Here is a 19,765-nt window from a genome sequence, read left to right on the forward strand (position 1 = left end):
GCAAAACCAAAGAGGGGAGAACGCATCCTCTTAATGCAAATAATCTCCCAGGAAAAAATCCTGCCGTGGGGATTAATGGTTTTGAGGGAGTCGGACCTGAATGGTTAATGCCCAAAAGGAATCCTTACTATATTTTGAAAGAGAGCAGGATTTGAAGGGGAAAAAAGGGAAATCGACCTACTGGTGCATGCCCATTGCATAATCTCTCTTTTTTCCTCAATTTTCTCTCTTCTTTCCTCTGTTTTTTTTTTTTCTCTTATCTTTTTCTTTTCTTTCTCTTGTTTTCTTTCACTCTGCTTTCTTTTACTCCGTGAATACCCTCTGTTTTTCGATCCTGTTTTCAGGGCACGACAAGAGTCTTTTTATAGTGCTTGCCATGACCAGTATTTTACCACTTTGCCCCTTAACCGCCTTTGTCTGATCTGGGCGTACTTGCCGACCACCAAAGGGTTCGTCTGTGTACCACTCACCAAAGGGTTCGTCTGTGTGCCACTCACCCTTACCAGACAAAGGCAGGTTTGTTTCATTCGTCAGTCCACCGTAGCACTCTTACCTGCCACGGCATAAATGCTTTCTCTCTCTTTCTCTCAAGACATGCACCTAACGTTTTCCCCCTCAACCTTGCCTCTTTTGGGTGGTCTGTCATCCCAGCAGGACGTACCTCCCAAAAAGACTTGGGTAGGAGCCACAAAATAGGTCTTTTCCCCTCTCCCCACCACCAAACCATACCCCCTTTACCTCTTACCTCTGACCCATGACCCCACCATGGGCCAGAGGTAAGAGGTAAAGGCTAGTGGTGCCTAGGCCTTGCGCGTGCTTTCCTTTCAGGTATGTCCAAAAATCTGCCTGCTGCTCATGCGTTTGCCGTAATCTGGAGGCTCGCCGTCCGTATTTTTGACCTCTTATGTGGACTTTTCTTCATTTTCCCACTCCATTCAAGAGCTGGACTTTGTCTGATGATGGGTTTTACATTTTTTTAGCCCGCTCTTTGATTTTCTTTATTTCCTGCAATGTTGTACTGTTATTTCTGCAGTAATAACTTAATCCTGTTGGGCCTCTTTTAGGCCAACTGTTTATTCCTTCTCTCAGTAACTTGAAATGACCACTGTTTTGCTTTTACTTATGGGCTCCTATGTCCTTTTGGACTTTCCTTTGGGCATCCACGACCCGTTTGCTTTCTTTGGGTTTCCTGGGCTCATTTGTTAATTCCACACTCCCATGGGCTTTTTTACTAACTTTATTGGGCTTCCCTGACCCAATAACCTTATTCTCATCATTGGGGGTTTATGGGCCTGTCATAAACCCCTTACTTTCTTAGTTTACATTACATTGGACCTGCGGTGGCCCTTTATTACTTTTCTACCTCATACACTGCCCATGTGATGCTATTTCTTTCTTTCTGGGCTTCTTTAAGCCCATTTGCCTCTTCAAGACTCACTTGTTTATTTCTTGGGCCTGTGATCCATTATTCCTGCCGCTTGAACCTAATGGTTTTGCTGCCTACTTTGTCAATTCTTTGTTGCCATTGTTATTGGGCTTTCTTTCTCACAAATGACCCTCAACAATAATAAATGATAATTATTTAGGGGAATAGCATTTGTTGGCGAATACATTATGCAATGATGATATATTATACAAATACATTACATAAATACATAATTTAGAGTACTATTGAAAACTTGTAGTGTACTAGTAAAAATAGTAGACAATTAAAAGTTATTATTATTTGTACTTATTGAAGATATATTTCCCTGTCAATTTATATATATATGTGTACATGTTTTAAATTATACAAGAAATATAAATAAATAAATTGTATACTAAACACTAGAAAACATTCTCAAGATCATTTTCAAGGTCATTACTAAATACCAGAAAATAAGATAGTTTTCTAGAAAATACTTTTCGAAAAATGAATCATTTTCCAGAAAACAATAATGTTGAAACAATTAATACTCATATTGAAACCATTTTCCAGAAAATGCTTTTGTTGGAATCTAAATCTTCTGTCTCACTTTTACTGCTCCACTCTATATTCCACCAATAAAAACCTGCCACGTGTTAACATAATTAATTAAATACTATTATTATTGACTTATTAATATTATCATTATTAATTAATGATAGTATTTAATTAATTAGATGAAAACGTGACAAATTGTTATTAGTGGAGTAGAAAAAGTGGGACAGAAGATTTGGACTCATTTTGTTGTTGTTTTTTTTTTTTTTTTTTTTTTTTTTTTTTTTTTTTAAGACTTGATGAAAAGACAGAATTAACCTCCCTATAGAAATCTCAAAAACCCCTCAAACGCATTTTCTCTCTCGCTCTCACACACACACACGCGCACACACACACACTGTCACAAACCCCCCCCCCCCCCCCACCCCCAAACTCCCCAACTCACAGTCGCTCATCCATAGCCCCGGCTCCGGCTCTGCGTTCAAACACAGGTCTGTCTGTCTGTCTGTCTGTCTGTCTGTCTCTCTCTCTCTTCTCATAATTCGTATTTTCATCATATTTAATTGCTTTCAATATTGTAGTTTCATGTTCATTCTACACCTCCACTTATCCAAATTACCAACTTCTTTCTTTTAACCTTATTTCGGTTTCTTTTCTTCTTCTTCTTCTTCTTTTTTTGAGTAAAGAAAATTGTATTCATTGTCTTTAAGAATGAGTCACCCAATTATACAGGAGAGGACCAAAACAATCAAATACATAAATTACAAAGCATCCATCAAGTCATAGACCCAAAGATAGGAGAAGACGGGTTTTGGGATAGTTTAGGAATGGGAGACGGGAACAAAAATTGGATTTTTTTTTTTTTTTTGAAAAGCTTAGAAGAAAGGTTTGGGAGAGTTTAGAAAGATTCATAGCTTGAGATTCAATGGAAAAACAGGTCACTTTCTGATTAAATAAAATTCATAGCTTGATTTGAGTACGGGTTGCAGCAAGTGGTTTGATATGTACTATTTATTGTGTAGCCTCACTTTATTAGGCCTGCAACACTTTGATAGCTCATAAGACACAGGAAAAGAAAGTTAAAATTTTGAAGATCTAAAGAGTTCAAAGTTAATTATTTTTCCTTTGCTCATATACAAATAATTATACTCCTCCTCACAGTGATGAGAGAATTATAATCCCAAAACATCCAACCACCACATCCTATTACTGTTTGTCTAAGCCCAGCTGATTAAACCAGACACGGCCTTACTACTTCCCAAAAGCCGATTCATCTTGATGCTTTAAAAATGTAACCTTTGGCTGACTTGGTTTTCTAATTCATGGGTATGCTCAAGCCAGTTTTTGTAGTCCAATTTGCTTTCACTTATTCAGACTTGAGACTCTAATCTAAAACCCTCCTCCTCCACCCAACCACACTGAGTCACTATCACATCTCTTACCAATTAATACTCATATTGAGTTGGGTATTTCCTATATTGATAAAACTCCTTTGTTGATATAGCAATCAATGATTGAACTATGACATTGAGTTGGGTTTGTGTTTGTTTGTTTGTTTGTGTGTCTGAATAGGCTGAGCAAAGAAAGAAAGAAAGATGCATAAGGACAGGATATTGAAGCTTGCAAAGGGGTTCAGGGGCAGGGCCAAGAACTGCATAAGGATAGCCAGAGAGAGAGTCGAGAAGGCCTTGCAGTACTCCTACAGAGACCGCCGCAACAAGAAGCGTGACATGCGCTGTCTCTGGATCCAGCGCATCAACGCTGGCACCCGTCAACACGGTGTATGCTTTTCCTTTCTTCTCATTTCTCCTGCATAATTATTTGTTAGTTGATTTCTTTATTTGCTACATGTATTTGACTGCAAATTAATGTTTTGGTTTATTGGGTACAGTTAGCGTTGAGCATCCGGTTATGTTTGCTTGGTTTAATTTGGTGCAATGAAAACATTTGAGATTTCGGTTCTAAATGTTTTGAATGATTCTGTATTTTCAATTGGGTAGCTGTTTATGGTGGGATTGTATCAAACTATTTAGAACTGAGGATAAGTTTTAGCATCCCCTTCTGACCTTTTTTCCACCCACACCAACTATAGGCTTTTTCTGCTCCTTTTTTGGGACTTTCTTACCTCCTTACCCTGTTTCTATCTAAGATTTTATTTTTTTTGGAATCATGTTTCCTTAAATCCGTGAAGCTTGAAGACTCAAAATATTCATTTTGAATTGGCATACGTAACTATTTGCTATTTAATTAAGTAGTAAAAATGATGCAGAACAAAGAGAAGTTGTCTGCACTCTATAGTGGATAAGCGAAATAGTTTTTCATTAATATGGTAAAATGGGACATATGTGGATTGCAGGTTATTAGGAGCTAACCACAGTATATGAGCTAGTGTTATACTGTTACTTGATTTATATATTAAGAGGTGGGAAATTAATACAGCCTTCTGTTGTGCCAGGTAGAATATATTCATGTAGCTGTATTGAAAGAGTACATGTTGAGATGTGATAAATCAAGAGATCGTTTTTATTTCCCTAGATGGACTAGTGTTGTTGTATGTATTATGATTTAGGAGATGAAAAGGTTGGAAAATAAATGATTTAGAGCTGGGTTTGAAGCTCTCATGTTGATAGGCTGATGATGTTGAAAAACTGATTGATTGAACTGGGAAGTCACTGACATGATATTTATCAAGCAAAATAACTGCTAGGGAATTCCTGCAATTATAAGGTATAAATATCTTATTTTCACATGGACACTGGTTATGGCCTATAAGAATGTTGCCAGTGATTTAAATGGCTTATAAGTTAGTAGATTTAATTTGGACTGCTCTGTGTTTAGCTAGATACATTCAATCTATTTGGTTGTTCTTTGGACCTTTTGAGAAAAATGATAAGCATCCCAATTTCCTTGATACTTGTATAGTTGTATAGCGTTACAGAAAATATATGTATTCCCTTTAGTAATCTAGTTTATGAATTAAAGTATACTCAGTTTTATGTGGAAACAAATATGTTGGTTAGTGTATTGTAAGCATTGACCTGACGTATTCTGGAACATCAATCATAGTCGTATGCAAACCAGAACTGGAATGGGAACTTGTTTTACCATTTACACGGAACACATAATGATAGAATTTACCTCTTTGCGAATTGTGATATTTGCTACGGGTACCTTTACCTTTCAGTATGGTATGGTGAGGGTGAACCTAATTGATATCAGCTTCATTCTAGTATATCCCTCTTATGATAAATGATTCTCCTCTTCTATAATCATGAATGTTTAATTTCAATAGTTCTAGTGTATGATAATAATAATAAAAAGGTTGTACCCAATGCATAAGGTTCCTCGCTTTTGTAGGGTTTGAGAGTGGTTAGTAGGTAACCTTATCCCAAATTTTGAAGAGAACAATTCTCAAACTAAAACCCATGACGCATCACTTGGGCAAAGGGCGCTTGCCCTTACACCAATGTCCAACCTCTTTTGGTGTATATTATTAAAGAAAACTTGGATAGGTTATTAGAAGGCTGTGATCCAAATTATTTTCTTGATAGGTAATACCACTCACCTCTGTTATCTTTTTTTTTCCCCTTTTTACAGATGGTTCTTTTTAGCATATATAATTAGGCAACCTGATTGGAAGAGACATCAGCTTAAAACAACTAATTGAACTTTCCAAATTGTAAAACCTTGGGAACAAAAAAACTAAAAGACCCACGGGGGGGGATGATCCTTAAGAGTCCAAGATTTATCACCCTAATTCTGTCCATGAGAAAAAAAGTTTCACACTAAAGAAACTGTCAACTCATTTTTCACATTCCACTTCATTTTCTTATGTGTAAGTAATAAAAACTTTCTGGAATAGGAGACCAGAGACTTCTACTATGCATCAGAATTCTGCAATATGGAACATGTGTATATTGATGAATGAGTGGATTTACCCTTGCTCCATTTTCCTGCACATAAAGGCTTTAATTTCATGGTATGTTCCCCATAGGTGACATGGTTTCCTGATAGTATTTTTTCAACTATTTCCAAAACGAGTTGGATAGGAAAGTTTATCACTTTACTGGGCAACTCATTGGCAGCAAGATCTATAATGAAAGCTTAATGAAGCTAATAGAACAGGTGTCCTAGTTGGCCATCATGGACCAAACATCTAGCATAGAGTTAAAGGACTGGCCTGTTATTGCCTAATTCAATAAATTTGAAGATTTGAGTTTAAATAGGGGCGTCAGATTAAGTGGTTGACATATTAAGCTCATTGGATACTTGAAAACCTATAAATTTGATGCCCTTTTATTAGCTTGGTTTATTTAGAAATTCAGACCATATTGATTTTTTGGTCACTCCCCCCCCCCCCCCCCCACCCAAAAAAAAAAAAAAAAATCGGACATTTTTTGGTAAATAAAAAATAAATTTGTATTTGATGGTTTACCATGAAGAAAAATAATTGTAAGATTTCTTTTTTTTTTTTACTTATAAAAAGTAAGATGTAACTACTTTTCGATTAATAACACAATTGTTTTCCCACCCCATACTCTCTTTTTGTAAGTCCTGCATTAGATGTTTTGATCTATTTATCTTGGCTGGTTGTTGTTGGTTTAATAGGTAATATAAGGATTATTCTCTCTCTCTCTCTCTCTCTCTCTCTCTCTCTCTCTCTCTCTGTGTGTCTGTGACAGATGTTAATTGGTCAAACAGGTAAGTAATGAGGTGGACTCTTGCAAATTGCAATCCCCTTTTATTTGGTTTAGTTATGTTTGTGTTTGTTTCTCTGATTTTCCTTTTTGGCTAGATCTGCTCTACCAACTTTGGACTTTTCTGTGTGTGTGCGCGCGCATCTTTTTACATTAAGGTTATTTATTTAAATGTCCATCTATTTTTAGTTTTGGATGGCATTATGGTTGAGGTTTTGAAACTTGAAATTTTTTTCCTAATTTTTGTTTTATAAGCTTTTGTTTTTTGGATTTTACTTTGTGAATTCTTGATATAGTGGTCTGTGGTATTTTTTTTCATTTCTCATTCCATTTGATTTATAAATGCCCAGTGGGATTTTGGGTTTTGTAGCATTTAAAACCTTTCGTTTACAAATGGCTATACGAGTTGAACAGATTTCAAAACTGCAATAGCTGCACACGCTACAGTGTCTTCTGAGCTGTGACAAAACTGCTACCATGATTTGAGTCCTTTTGAGAGTGAAGGCCTGATTTGAGGAAGATGGCATATGAGAAATTGGATTGGACCAATATGGTCCCACCCCTATATAATAGGTTTTCTAAATGGATCAAGGTCTTCTCTTCTTCTGTGAATATGATCATGAGAAAGTAGTGTGGTGGTGTACTGATGTTAAGAGAAAGTCATGAATTATGGAATGAACGGGTTGTGCTAAGCTCTATGTGATTCCTTACCTTTTGCTGATTGGTAAAGTCATAAGCACAAAGATCTCATTGTGCATACAGGCCAATATCAGTGAGTTTGGTGACTGATGTTATATGTTTTTTATGGTTATGGTTATGGTTCTCTTTTTGATTGGTAATTCTTTCATGTAATATATATCAATGGTTGCTTCTCTTACCATAATGAGCTGGAGAAATATTATGTAACCTTGTGGACAAGTCCAATTTTCTCTGGTTCTCCACTGTTGGCTCAAATGCAGATCTTGCCCTTCTTGTCTGCAGAGGAAAGAAAATATTCTGTAGAGTGATTTTCATATTTTTTGCGAATATTTGATTGAATATATTAAGTAGACATTGATTTTACTGGCTCTTTTTTGTCCTGATATTTTCTTTTTTATTGGTGAGATTATGATTTTCTTGTTGTTTGTGTTTATCAGGTTAATTACGGAAACTTCATGCATGGACTAATGAAAGAGAACATCCAACTGAACAGGAAAGTTTTGTCAGAACTGTCTATGCATGAACCATATAGTTTCAAGGCCTTGGTAGACATCTCTCGGAATGCATTCCCCGGAAACAAGAATGTGGTGCTTCCTCCTAAAAAGGAAGGCATTTCAATTGTTTTGTAATTGCTGATTTAGACCACTCATCCTTCTCATTGCCTTTTTAAGATAATGGAACTGTTATGAGTTGGTTTTTTTTTTTTTTTTTTTCTTTGGCTTTTGGAACATCCCATGTAATTTTATTTACACTTTCCTAAATTCTTTTTGTTCTCTCTTCGCCTTCTCTTTCCCCCCCTGTGGTGATATAATTTTGCATCACTGGTATAAAAGAGCTCCAAATACTGGTAGCTTATTAAGCAGTTGAGAAATATCGACCTAAAATTCTGATATAAATTTGTCTCTCAAGTTTTTACTTCCTAAAGATTGTTGTTGATTTGTCTTAGTAAAATTTGTTGGATTTCTTTTCTATAAAATTGCTCTTACATTTAATTTTTTTTTTTTAAAACATATTCAATATTGGCAAGCTATTATTTATACATGGGATGTAAAATAAAATAAATTATATTGACAATTTGAAAGTACAAAGAAATTAGAGTAATTATATTTGATTTTTCAAAAATAATATTTTCTTTCCAATATCTTAAAATAATGGAGACTTTGTTACTTGATTCTATTTCATTCCAACTTAAACAGTGTCAAGTTTTGATACTCATGACAGTTCTTTTATGGATACAATTTTTGTCACAATTTATTAAAGTTATCAATTGTGAGTAGTGGATAATCACTCTTTAAATGAATCCATCATTTTTTCTTCATTAGTCCTAGTCAGCAAGTTGTAAGATTTCTTGAAGATGATGAATTCGGACCACTTGTTGCTCCAACTCGCAGATTTCATAGTGGAACCAAGTCTGCTCTGTGTCTAGATGTTGGGTTTATTCCCAAGCAATTTGTAATATAATAAAGTAATCATTTATCACTTACAATCAAGCAATTTAACAAAATCGTAATAAAAATTGTATCCCTAAACTTTTTCAAAAAGAGAGAAAACCGGTCAAAAAACTTGAAAATAGACATTTTTTATGGACAAACATGACTTTTGTGGTCAAATGCTCCATTACCGATTTACTCTCTTTTCTTTTCTTGACCTCCAACCAAGCACTCTCGCAATGCCTTAGGTTTTGTTGTGGAAAAGCATGGTGCTCATTTTGAAAGAAAGAACATAGATTCGAATTTTGCTTGCGCCAAAAAATTTTGGTCCAATTAACAAGTACTCTTAAAGTATTTGTTAATAGATTATTTTTAAAAATTTTTGATACTATTTTTATAGAAAATATAAAATGACAAAATTTAGCTACAAAATTGATTGTAACCTATAACCTTACTCAATATCTTTTTATTAAATGTGAATTTTGACAAATCTACTATTAGATTACATCTTCTTCCTATATCCTCCATGCTTGCAAATCAATAGTTATATCATTAATAAATTATTTAAATTGTAAATTTTTAAAGTTTAAAATTATGCATAAAATATAAACTTATAGATTATATAGTAAATAATATCCAATTGATATAAAAATTTGACTTATGTATTAAGAATGTAAAGAACATGCAATTCAACGATTAGATTTTTAAAATATATAGTAATGTTTATTTTATTAAATAAATTTGTAATTTTATGTTACAACTAAGTTTGTAACTAAATTTTGTCCAATATAAAAATCTTACTTTTTTTTTTTTTTAATTAAATATTTTTAGAAATATTTCCTAAAACAGATGCCTGAAATCCGTTAACTAACTGAACTTAAAATAGAATAAAAGGGGTCCTCTTTCCCATTACCAAGGTAGATATAAAATTCGGCAACCGGTTCGCTCAAAAGTCAATAGGGAAAGCGCCAAAAGAGGGAGAGTGAGTTTAGGGCCATAGCCAATAGCTCCACTACTTCCTCCTCGAATGTTCTTCCCATTTCTGTAAGTCTATCAATATCATCATCATCTATTAATTACTGTATTTTTTAAAACAAAACTATTGTGTTTTTCTCCTTCCTATTACTTACAAGTTCTCTTCAAACTCCACCTACTATTACTAACAACATATACAAAGCTATGTAATTTGCTTTGTTTGGCTGCACTGATACTGATATTTCTTTGGAAGAGAAACTTTCACCTAATTGCATTTTTGTTTGGCTTACTGATTCTAATAATCTCCTTAATTCCAATTTCTTATTTTGATATATGCTCTAAGTTGTGTAAACATCAATAGCCTAATTCATTTCATTTTCTTTTAAAATTTGAACTTCCAAGTCTAGATAGAAATAATTAACCAAGCTTGGGTCTGGGAATTTTGGCTTGCCTCTGTACAGGTGTGGAATATTCATTTTAACCGACTTTTAATGATTCTGTAACAATGTTTGTAAAAAATTACTTATATTGTACAACATATATTTTTAGGTTCATTTTCTTCAGTTTGTTCCAGATTAATAGTGGGTTGCCTTCATTAAAGGCTTCCCATAGAATGGTTGTTCTATATTACTCCTTCGTCCGGGTGGACCAGGACCAGACTTACAAACCCACTTAGGCTTCCAAGAGTCTATCATCTGGATGGGCCAAATAATTTATATTGGAGGTCATTTGGTAACCAAAGCCGTCAATATATAGGATCAGAAAATTTAGCTGTTGGTCAACTAATGTGAGTTAGCAGTCCAAATAATATATTAGGAAGGTTGGTTCATTAAAATATGACCATCTTTAATATATATATATGTATTTACTGTTATGGGATACTAGCTACTGTGCTTTTATACAATACAATTGCAATATTATGTGATACTTTATTATGATGATCAAAATGTCATGGTAGCAATCAACATGCTTTCAAGGGATGTGGGGCAATCCTCCAAAATTGGGCCTTTACTACCTTATCTAAATCATGTCATGTCAATGTTCAACCACATAAATTTGGAAGAGATTAAAAAAGAGAAGAGAAAAATATACAAATTTTTATGAGATAGAGAAATTTTGATTGCATTTATCTTTGTGCCCGTCTTCATTTTAAAAGATTAAGATTCCAGCACATTTAACAGTAAAAGAACTAGGCCCATGCTTGTCACATATTTTCATGTCAATCATGTATGTTCAGCTTAACTATGACAGCTTTATCTTTTCTTTCAAGGAAAATCAGTATATTCTCAGAAAATACACACACATATACATCTTCAAGTAATTTTTCCTCGTCTCCCCCCAAAAAAATAAAAGTTTCCTGTTGACCTTTGATATCAATGTTGCACATGAGCATGGAACTAATTGCTTGCAATTTTGTTCAGGTTTCTTTAATTTCATGATGAACCCAATAATAGGGAAGCATTCTTTTTCAGATGTCTTTTCTTCTCTCTGTCTGTGGTGGCAATGTCACTATGAGAGCAGGATTTATGTAACTCAGAATGTAGTACTCTCATACAGTCAACTTTGATCCTAAGGAGCTACATCTGCAATAGAACAGTTCAATTGTAATGGATAACAACATTGCTGAAAATCCATCTCCAACTCGAGCCAAATGGAGAAAAGTGGCATATGGAGGGATGCAACCTGGGTTTGATGACAATCACACTGATGATTCTTTTCTTGAAGGTATGGTCATGAATGCCAATGTTGTAAAGAGGGACATGTTAAAAGTGATGCAAGACTCGGTTTCTATCTCTCAATATCCATGCATTGTTGTTCTTGTCGGTTTGGTTTGGAACTATACCCTTAGATCAACTCTTGATGAAACTTCCCTTTTGTATCTAGATGTGAGCCTTCTTGGATCAGTTTTTCTAGTTCTCCTTCTAACCAAAGAAATGCTTTCCGTTGATCTTCTCTTGCATTATTTACTCAATGTTTTCTTTTTTACAACTGGGCTATATGTTTTGGCTCCCATCTACCAAACTCTTAACAAGATCCATTAACTCAGACTCCATTTGGGCAGTAACTGTTTCACTTCTCATCCTTCATCTATTCCTTCATGACTATTCAGGATCAACCGGAGAGCTCCTGGGGCTCTGAAAAATCCAACCTTGACGAGTTTTATATCTTTAAATGTTTCTGTAGTAGCATCAGTTTTCATTGCTTCTCGCCTTCCATCAAGGCTACATGTTTTTGCCGTCATGCTATTCTCATTACAAGTCTTCCTTTTTGCTCCACTGGTCACTTACTGTATCAAGAAGTATTCCTTCCACTTGCACCTTTGCTTTTCTTTCAGTTTGATGGCCGTGACGTTGGCTTTTGTTTATACACTACACCGGCTACTTTTTGTTCTGTTGCTGGGTTTATTGGTTTTCGTGACTGTGGTGTGTCCTTATTGGCTTATACGGATGCAAGAATACAAGTTTGAGATCAATGGCCCTTGGGATGAGGCTAACTGGCTAAGCTTTGTTTTGATATTACAGATTAAGATCAATAGTGCCAACCATTAGCGTTTGATGGGAGTTTTTGGAAGATTAATTGTAGAACCAAATGGTTTAATGACTTATCCTTGTCTCTTCTCTCCATTTCAAGTTTTACTATCAGATATGGTCAAACACTTTCCCAATATCAATTTTTGGAAGGTGAATCAGATTCAATGGGACATAGTCTTTTATAGAGCCCTTCATGACTGGGAGCATGGATTGATGGAAGACTTCCTTAATCTAATTCATTCCAGTAATATTCAAAGGGATGAAGAAGATATTATCTGTTGGATGCCAACAAAAGGCAAGCTTTTTGAAGTGAAATCCTTCTATAGAGTGCTGCGTGGTGTGGGTGTAGTTAATTTCCCATGGAAGAGTTTGCAAGGTAAAAGCCCCTTTGAAAGTAGCTTTTTTTGTTTGGTCTGCTGCTTTAGGGAAGATTTACGAAGGCAAGGCATTATTGTAGTAGATTGATGTTGCATGAGTAAGCAAGAAGGGGAGTCAGTTGATCATTTATCGTTTACTCTATGGCCAGAGAACTTTGGACATTAGTCCTTTCAATGTTTGGGGTTAATTGGGCTATGCCTAAGAGAGTGGACTTGGCTTGTTGGAAGGGTCGGTCTACCATTGGAATGGATGCATTTGGAATGCAATCCCTCTGGAAGGTAAGGAATTTCCGGACATTTGAAGGAATTGAGCGACCTATGATGGTGATGAAGCTGGTTTTCTTACACACTTTATATGAGTGGATGGCTACTTTGAGTGGTCATTCCTTTACTAGTTTACTAAATCTTGTACTTTTTGTAATCTTGTTACACTCCGTGTACTATTTGTTGTTTCTTTTCGTTTCTTGATTAATAAATTTTCCTTATAACAAAATATAATCAATTTTTGCATTCTCATAAAAGGGATGCATTTTTCGTTTAGTCAGTCTTATGCAGTTGTACATTTAGATCTTTGTGAGCATATATATGATTTTTCATTTTCATATCTTGCGGAAAAACAAAGGAAAACTATTTCCCTCAAGTTTTGTGATTGCTCTAAAGCTTTATTTAAATGGATAGTTGCAATGTACTCCGTGAGCCCCCCAAGAGGGAAGAGCACAAGAAGGAAAGGAGATCTATCAAATATCTCTTTGATGACTATAATTTAACTTGGCACACAATTTTTTTTTTTTTTTCATTTTTAATTCTATACACGCACACCCCTTTTTTATGGGACTTGGACACCTGCTTTCTTTCGGTCTTTTCTTGACTTTAACCTAAATTGTTTATTCATTTGATGTCACTTTTGGAGCCTTTTTATGTTGCCAAGCCAACTGACTTGCAGCATGGCCACATAAAAATATTGATTCCTATTATGTTATGCTAATTTCATTTCAGTTAGTGATCAATTTGGATGATTATTCCTTGAACCAAGTGGACACTCCCAATAAAAATTAAAAAGCATCGAATGGCCATTTAAGTATAGCATCTCTAGCAATCCCAATAAAAGAAAACAGTATAATCCCAGCCAGATTGGTTTTGAGAAACTTTTCGTAATGACTTTGCAATCAAGTTTACATTTCAAAAGAGAAATCAAACTTCACTAATTGCATATTTGCATGTATTAACCAGATTGGTTTTGATTATTTAAAAAATCATAATCTAGAACAGCTGAAATCATATGGAAAAATAACAAGGAAAACAAAACAAATGACTGCCAATGCCTCTATATACTCTCTGCAATTGCTCTATTTCAGCATTGAAAAACCTTTTTGTGGTTTCCAGCCCTGAAAGCTGAATGATTATCTGCAATTGGGGTTTCTATCCATGCATATGATGATAGTGATTCCTCCACCACCAAAGGCTTCACGCAATCTAACTTCAAGCACAAATCACAATATAATACAATGCACCCGCATGCACAAATGCACCAGTGCAACATGCAAAGACGGGTGCTCTAATTACAAATGGAGGCGAATTTCATGTCTCTGTACCAGTGCCTCGCATGGTTTTATTAGAGATCTGGACACAGTTTTTTTGGGGTCAGGAACCCACAACCGCAAGGAGAAATAAAAAGGTTTTTTTTTTTTTTTAAGTTTCTCCCAATCACAGAGCCACATACATTTTTATAAAACATATCCATCTAAGCTGGAACAGCTACAGGAACTTTGTCATTGGTTGTGGGAACCAAACTGTCATAGTATTCCACCAGCACTTTCCAACCACCTGGGCACATGAATCCATCAGGAGGGCTCTCTTTGTTCTTTGCAAGCATCCGCATCTGTAAAATGCACACAAGTTTTGTTGATATGATACGTATGTCGATTCAGCCACACTTTTCTCAATGACTATCACAAAGTATTTTGGCAGTACTTATTTAGAAAATATACCTTGGTGCCTGATATGAAAACAAAATCCTGTGGTCTTGAGGCATCAAAAAATGCCATTTTGCCCTGAGTTTTATCATATGCAGCAACCTGCAATTGCATTCAATTGATGATGACCAGGGATTTCAAGTGCCATATAAATGGAAATTATCGACAATCAGATAAATGATATACCTTGAAAGGAAGAATATTTAGCCGCTCCAGTCCAGGTGCCATGCTTAATACTTTTTTACCGTGATCTGCATCATACAGATCACGTTTCTCAGATGGATGGCCCATGCCAGCTGGGTCTCGACCAACAATGTAAAAGTTAGCCCCTGCGTTAATCCTAGCCTTAGCATGCCACTGCACCTCAGTTGGACCAGCATAGTGCATTGGTGAGGGGAATATGGAAACCACAGTTGTCTCTGGATCAAGGACACCATCCTCAAGCACCTGAGGAAGCATTAGATAAATCAAACGAAGTACTAGCTAGAGGCTGGAAATTGAATACAGATCTTTTAGTGTGAATACCCTTTCAACACTTTGGATCTTTATGAAAACTACATAAATCCCCATCTACTGTATAGAACATTTAAATGTATACAACTATAGCCCCCCGCATCTTCACTCCTAATCTAGAGGAGCTGACAAAAAACAAATCCAAGTATCTCATGCTTATGGAATCAAACTATCATAGTGGAATACACACCTTCTCATGTTGCTTCATTCGCCAACTAAGTGGAACATCATCTGCCTTTGTATAGCCCCCCAGTGGATGAAGCAAGAGGATGGGGTTCTTGTAGCCCATATCAAGTAGTCGACGACGAGTGTCAGTCATCAGCAAAGCATGACCATTGTGCACAGGATTTCGGAGTTGAAACGCAAACACTGCATCAGCATTGCGCCTTGTAAATTCCTCACGGAGTTCTGTGGGAGACAAGCGAAAACGATCGAGGCCATCATGGTACTTGATCGGTTCTAAAACCTCTAGGTCACCTCCGATCAGCCAGTTTCCAGCATTTGCTATAGCTTCTTCAACATAAGGTAGGCCAGAGGCAGTGGTTCCCCATGTTCGGGCAATCCGTTCTTCTTTAGGGTGCTTGTAGATCTCAATACTGAAAGGCCATGATTTCAAGAAGACATTAGAAGTTATGTCAAGCAACTGACTAGAATGAACCGGCACCATACAAATTTATGAAATTCTATAAGTTTTGGTATCTGATAAACAAATCATAGCAGTGGCTTTATATCATTGCTTGAATCCAAGACCATTTATAATATTCAATTCTGTTGTCAAAAACTTTGTAAGAATGTCCATAGCACGGATAGAATTAATACAGAAGATGAAAATATAAGATCTGAAACTCCACATTGTAACTGGCAGACAAACAACTTAACGGAAGATTTGGGACCACTGCCCCATCTATTTTATATTATTTTCTAGCTATCTAATTGATACATTGCTAAGTTTTCTCTGATAACCCACCCCATTTTGGGGCTGATTCACTTCAAATGCAACACTCGTTAAATCTACAGAGCATTTTTTTTGTTTGGACCTAATCTCTTTGTATCATAATTTCAAATCATTTTTGTCTGGTCAAATTCTCCTGGACTATGTATGATAAGCACCACTGAATAGAGAAATTTCGAACAATTGGTTTTAAATTTGAAGTACATACAACTCCCTTTTGCAACTAAGACTCCTAAAGTCTTTTTAAACTATTCACTTACGATTTCAAACATCATTAATATGTTACAAGGAAAGAGAGATATGAAAATATAAATGCAATTTAATGCCTAAATGTATGAAATTACTCATATTGGGAAAGAAATCTTGAAGCAATTAACAAGCAACCAAAGAAAACCATCCCATTCACAAATTCAGCAAAAAGACAGATCAAACACCATACAATTTTCAAAACAAATTAAGTATATGCCATCTTCGAAACAAAAGTGCAAACAGGTTTTATGAGAAACAAATCAACCAAGTGCAAAATATATGGAAATATCAAGTACATATGAAGTGCTAAATTAATAGTAATAAAGAGCTCAACCAAATGTAATGTGGCAGAACAACTCAAGAAAAACGAGGAGGGGGTGGATTTTTAACAATATAACTGTTTATACTGATCTTTTACAGTAGAAAAAAAAAATCATCACAAAACTAAAACATTTATTAACTTTAACCAAATTGACTGACAACAAATATTACAACTTAATACAAGTCAAAAGAAAGATAATAGTCTTTTTGATGAAGAAAATTCAAAGCGAAGAAAAGGAACCTAAATGGTCATTGCGGGTGCAAAAGCAATACCGATTCTCTGACTTAATATGTCCTAATTTTATTGTTTTCATGCTTTCATGATTTTATTCAACCAATACAAATGACCTAAATAGCTGAGACATCTAATTATCACAGTAAAAGACTAGCTTCTGCTTCGATACATAACATGATTACACTGGTCAAACTCAATCTAGATGGCCATAAAAATGTTCACTTGAAGGGTTTTTGGAACAAGGACACTTTCCTGTCTAGATTCATGGTTGAATTTTTCTAAATTGATTTTATGTCTTATAGTACATCTAATTCCCTGCTTCTTGCTTCATATATACTGATGTGGGACCTTCGAAAGGGAATAAAACCAACAAAGGCAGGAACATATCTGATTTTTTTTTCCCCAAAATAGCTGTATATGTTATAACGAATAGCTATAAAATTTAATTCTTTATAATTTTAAATACTGAATTGAATAATAAAAAAATGATTTATATCGTATTTATGCATTAATAACATCAAAAATAGTATACATCAATGAGCTCTAACTCAACTGGTGCCTCCTTCCCTTGCACATGTTAGGGGGAGCGTGAGGTCGTAGGTTCAAAACCACTGGGTGCGCGTGTAACTTACCAATAAAAAAAAGTACACATGAATGAACTCTAACTCAAATAGCACCTCCGCACTGTAGAAGTAAGGTGGATGTGAGACTTTCCAATTAAAAAGCACCCCAAAAAAAAAAAAAACACATTGACAGTAACATACTGTATTTTCTTAAACCAATGTATTCATGCAAAAGAAAGAGAAGAGGAATACGGGAGAAGAGGACGAAGGAAGAACCATATGAGTTGCACATACTTAATAGTCATCAAACTGTCAAAATCATCATAGCACCAAAGACAAACGACTGAACGCAATTTTGGACTAGACTTAAGGTATAGCGGCCTATAAGAATTCTCTCTCTCTCTCTCTCTGTGTTTTCTTTCTTAATTCTTATGTAGATCAAATAAAGAACAGCAAAGCCCATGCATTTATAAGCTTCAACAGTTACTAAGGTCTCACCTTACACCCAAATGAAATCAAAAACATAAGCAAACAACTATATATAAAAAAGCAGCTTACCTCCACACATGACCAAAATCAAAATATTTGTTATTAAACTCAAATTAAATCCAAAGCACATATTAATAACAAAATTCACACCATCTAAACTAATAAGTCATAGCTCAAAGCACAGCAAACTAATCAATCAAAAATTCAATAAAACCAACACAATTAATCAAAATATCAACATCCCATTTCCATTTACACAATAACAACCTCATATTCTCAGCTCTAAAAATGAAAAAGCAAAAGCAAAAAAAAAAAAATTAAAAAGAAAGCTTACTCTTTGAGAATAGCGACCGGATTGTTGTTAGAGTCAAAGAGAGCAACTTTGGTGGACTCGGCGATTAGGTGCTTTTGCGAGTCGTCGATGGCCAAAAGAATCGGCACCGACATGTTCACGGCCGACCCGTTTTGGAGTCGGAGCGTGTTGAAATGAAGCGTTTGGAGGAACTCAGATTCTCTCATAAACCCACGGAGTGGGCTTGCCCAACCTTCGCTGAGTACATGGACCCATTGAAGATCAATGCTTGAGAGCTTGATTCTAGGCAGAGACAAAGCCTCTCGTTTCTTTAAATCCTTGAGAGGCTCATCAACCAGAAGCTCCACGAGCTTCCCACCGTCGGGTTCAATCAAGCCGGACGAAACTCGGAGCCTCCGTTTTATTCGACCCGAAGGCACGGAAACAGAGACTCTGAAGGTAGGGGCGAAATGGGTATTTGGAAATTTGGTGATGGAGTGAGTGTGAGAGGGATATGGAGTTTTGATGAAGAGGGCAGCCATGGAAGCCATTCACCAAAATGGCTTTCTCTCTGTTTCTGTCTCTCTGTCTCTCTTTTTCTCTCTGTTTTTCTAATGAGTGGATGTTTTTGTTAAAGTATTAATTTTTTAAATTAATAATGGAGGTTAGTGACTTAGTGGGTACAAATACAATATTGGAGATTTTTGAATTTAAACAAAAAAGGTGGAGTGATGTGGAATTGTGGATCAATGATAAATTTCTGAGTTGGATAGAAGAATGAGTTCTGAGTATGAGAATGAGGGAGGGTACTCTTTATAGGAAGTAATAAGAGAAAGAAAATTTGGATTTTTGGTGCTGAAAGCGAAAGGGGGGGATGAACCTAGACACCTTTTCTTTTTCCTTTTGGAATTCGCACAATAAATTAAATTAAATTAAATACCAATTTGGGCACCCAAATCATTGGTTTGTCCTATGACACTTTTATGAACTACAAACCAAAATTACCCTTCTTTATAATTTGTAATCCTTTCATTTTTTTTTGACAAAGAAAACATATTTGATTTCGGATTGGAAACAATCAAGGAAAATTTTTCTGGTAATTCACATCTGTTTAATAGTAATAATAATAATAATAATCAGAAAAAATATTTAATTTTTTACAAATAGTTTGAATTCTACATATTTAAAACTGATTAAATGTAAGGTAATTTAGATTATCCTTTTCTTGAAAAGAGTATTAGCTTAATTTTTTTTTTTTTGAGCCAATTAGCTTAATTATTAATAAACAACTGGAAAAACAGTTAATCCAAAGCACATTAGTATAATGTTTTAAAATTTATATAATTGAATTTATAAGAAATTTATAATTTGGCTATTGGATTCTTTTAAGCAGGTACGGGTTATTCTAGTTGAACCTTTTAAATAAGATTCCAATTCATTGAAAAAGAACCAAGTCTTTTAAATAGCCAACCAAAATTTCAATCTATTATACTCTTCTTCTCAAAAAAA

General features: G+C 35.2%; 2 protein-coding genes and 1 pseudogene across 3 annotated transcripts; 2 read left to right on the forward strand and 1 right to left on the reverse strand.

Moving 5' to 3' along the window:
• Positions 1-2,372: 2,372 nt before the first annotated feature.
• On the forward strand, positions 2,373-8,218 carry LOC115950675 (50S ribosomal protein L20). Its single transcript, XM_031067895.1, has 3 exons — positions 2,373-2,451; positions 3,533-3,741; positions 7,794-8,218. Exons 2-3 carry the CDS (start codon positions 3,556-3,558, stop codon positions 7,983-7,985), a joined length of 378 nt encoding a protein of 125 aa, XP_030923755.1. The 5' UTR covers positions 2,373-2,451; positions 3,533-3,555; the 3' UTR covers positions 7,986-8,218.
• A 1,502-nt stretch (positions 8,219-9,720) lies between these two features.
• Positions 9,721-13,209, forward strand: LOC115994516 (annotated as a pseudogene). The gene is made up of 2 exons (XR_004093229.1): positions 9,721-9,830; positions 11,183-13,209. The product of XR_004093229.1 is annotated as a phosphatidylinositol N-acetylglucosaminyltransferase subunit C-like (transcript).
• A 923-nt stretch (positions 13,210-14,132) lies between these two features.
• LOC115994515 (ATP sulfurylase 1, chloroplastic-like) lies at positions 14,133-19,077 on the reverse strand. The gene is made up of 5 exons (XM_031118701.1): positions 18,299-19,077; positions 15,346-15,751; positions 14,829-15,089; positions 14,658-14,744; positions 14,133-14,548 (listed from the first exon to the last, which is right to left on the reverse strand). Exons 1-5 carry the CDS (start codon positions 18,805-18,807, stop codon positions 14,411-14,413), a joined length of 1,401 nt encoding a protein of 466 aa, XP_030974561.1. The 5' UTR covers positions 18,808-19,077; the 3' UTR covers positions 14,133-14,410.
• Positions 19,078-19,765: the final 688 nt, after the last annotated feature.

Source organism: Quercus lobata, chromosome 6 (assembly GCF_001633185.2).
Source record: "Quercus lobata isolate SW786 chromosome 6, ValleyOak3.0 Primary Assembly, whole genome shotgun sequence".
Classification (NCBI taxonomy): domain Eukaryota; kingdom Viridiplantae; phylum Streptophyta; class Magnoliopsida; order Fagales; family Fagaceae; genus Quercus; species Quercus lobata.

Bases quoted from the DNA above. Each gene is read 5' to 3' on its own strand.
- LOC115950675 (XM_031067895.1), top strand. From the start codon at position 3,556: ATGCATAAGGACAGGATATTGAAGCTTGCAAAGGGGTTCAGGGGCAGG. The intron at 3,742-7,793 runs GTATGCTTTTCC...TGTGTTTATCAG, and splicing joins CTGGCACCCGTCAACACGGT to GTTAATTACGGAAACTTCAT.
- LOC115994515 (XM_031118701.1), bottom strand. From the start codon at position 18,807: ATGGCTTCCATGGCTGCCCTCTTCATCAAAACTCCATATCCCTCTCAC. The intron at 15,090-15,345 runs GTGTGTATTCCA...ATGCTTCCTCAG, and splicing joins GAATGAAGCAACATGAGAAG to GTGCTTGAGGATGGTGTCCT. The intron at 14,745-14,828 runs GTATATCATTTA...ATGCAATTGCAG, and splicing joins TAAATATTCTTCCTTTCAAG to GTTGCTGCATATGATAAAAC.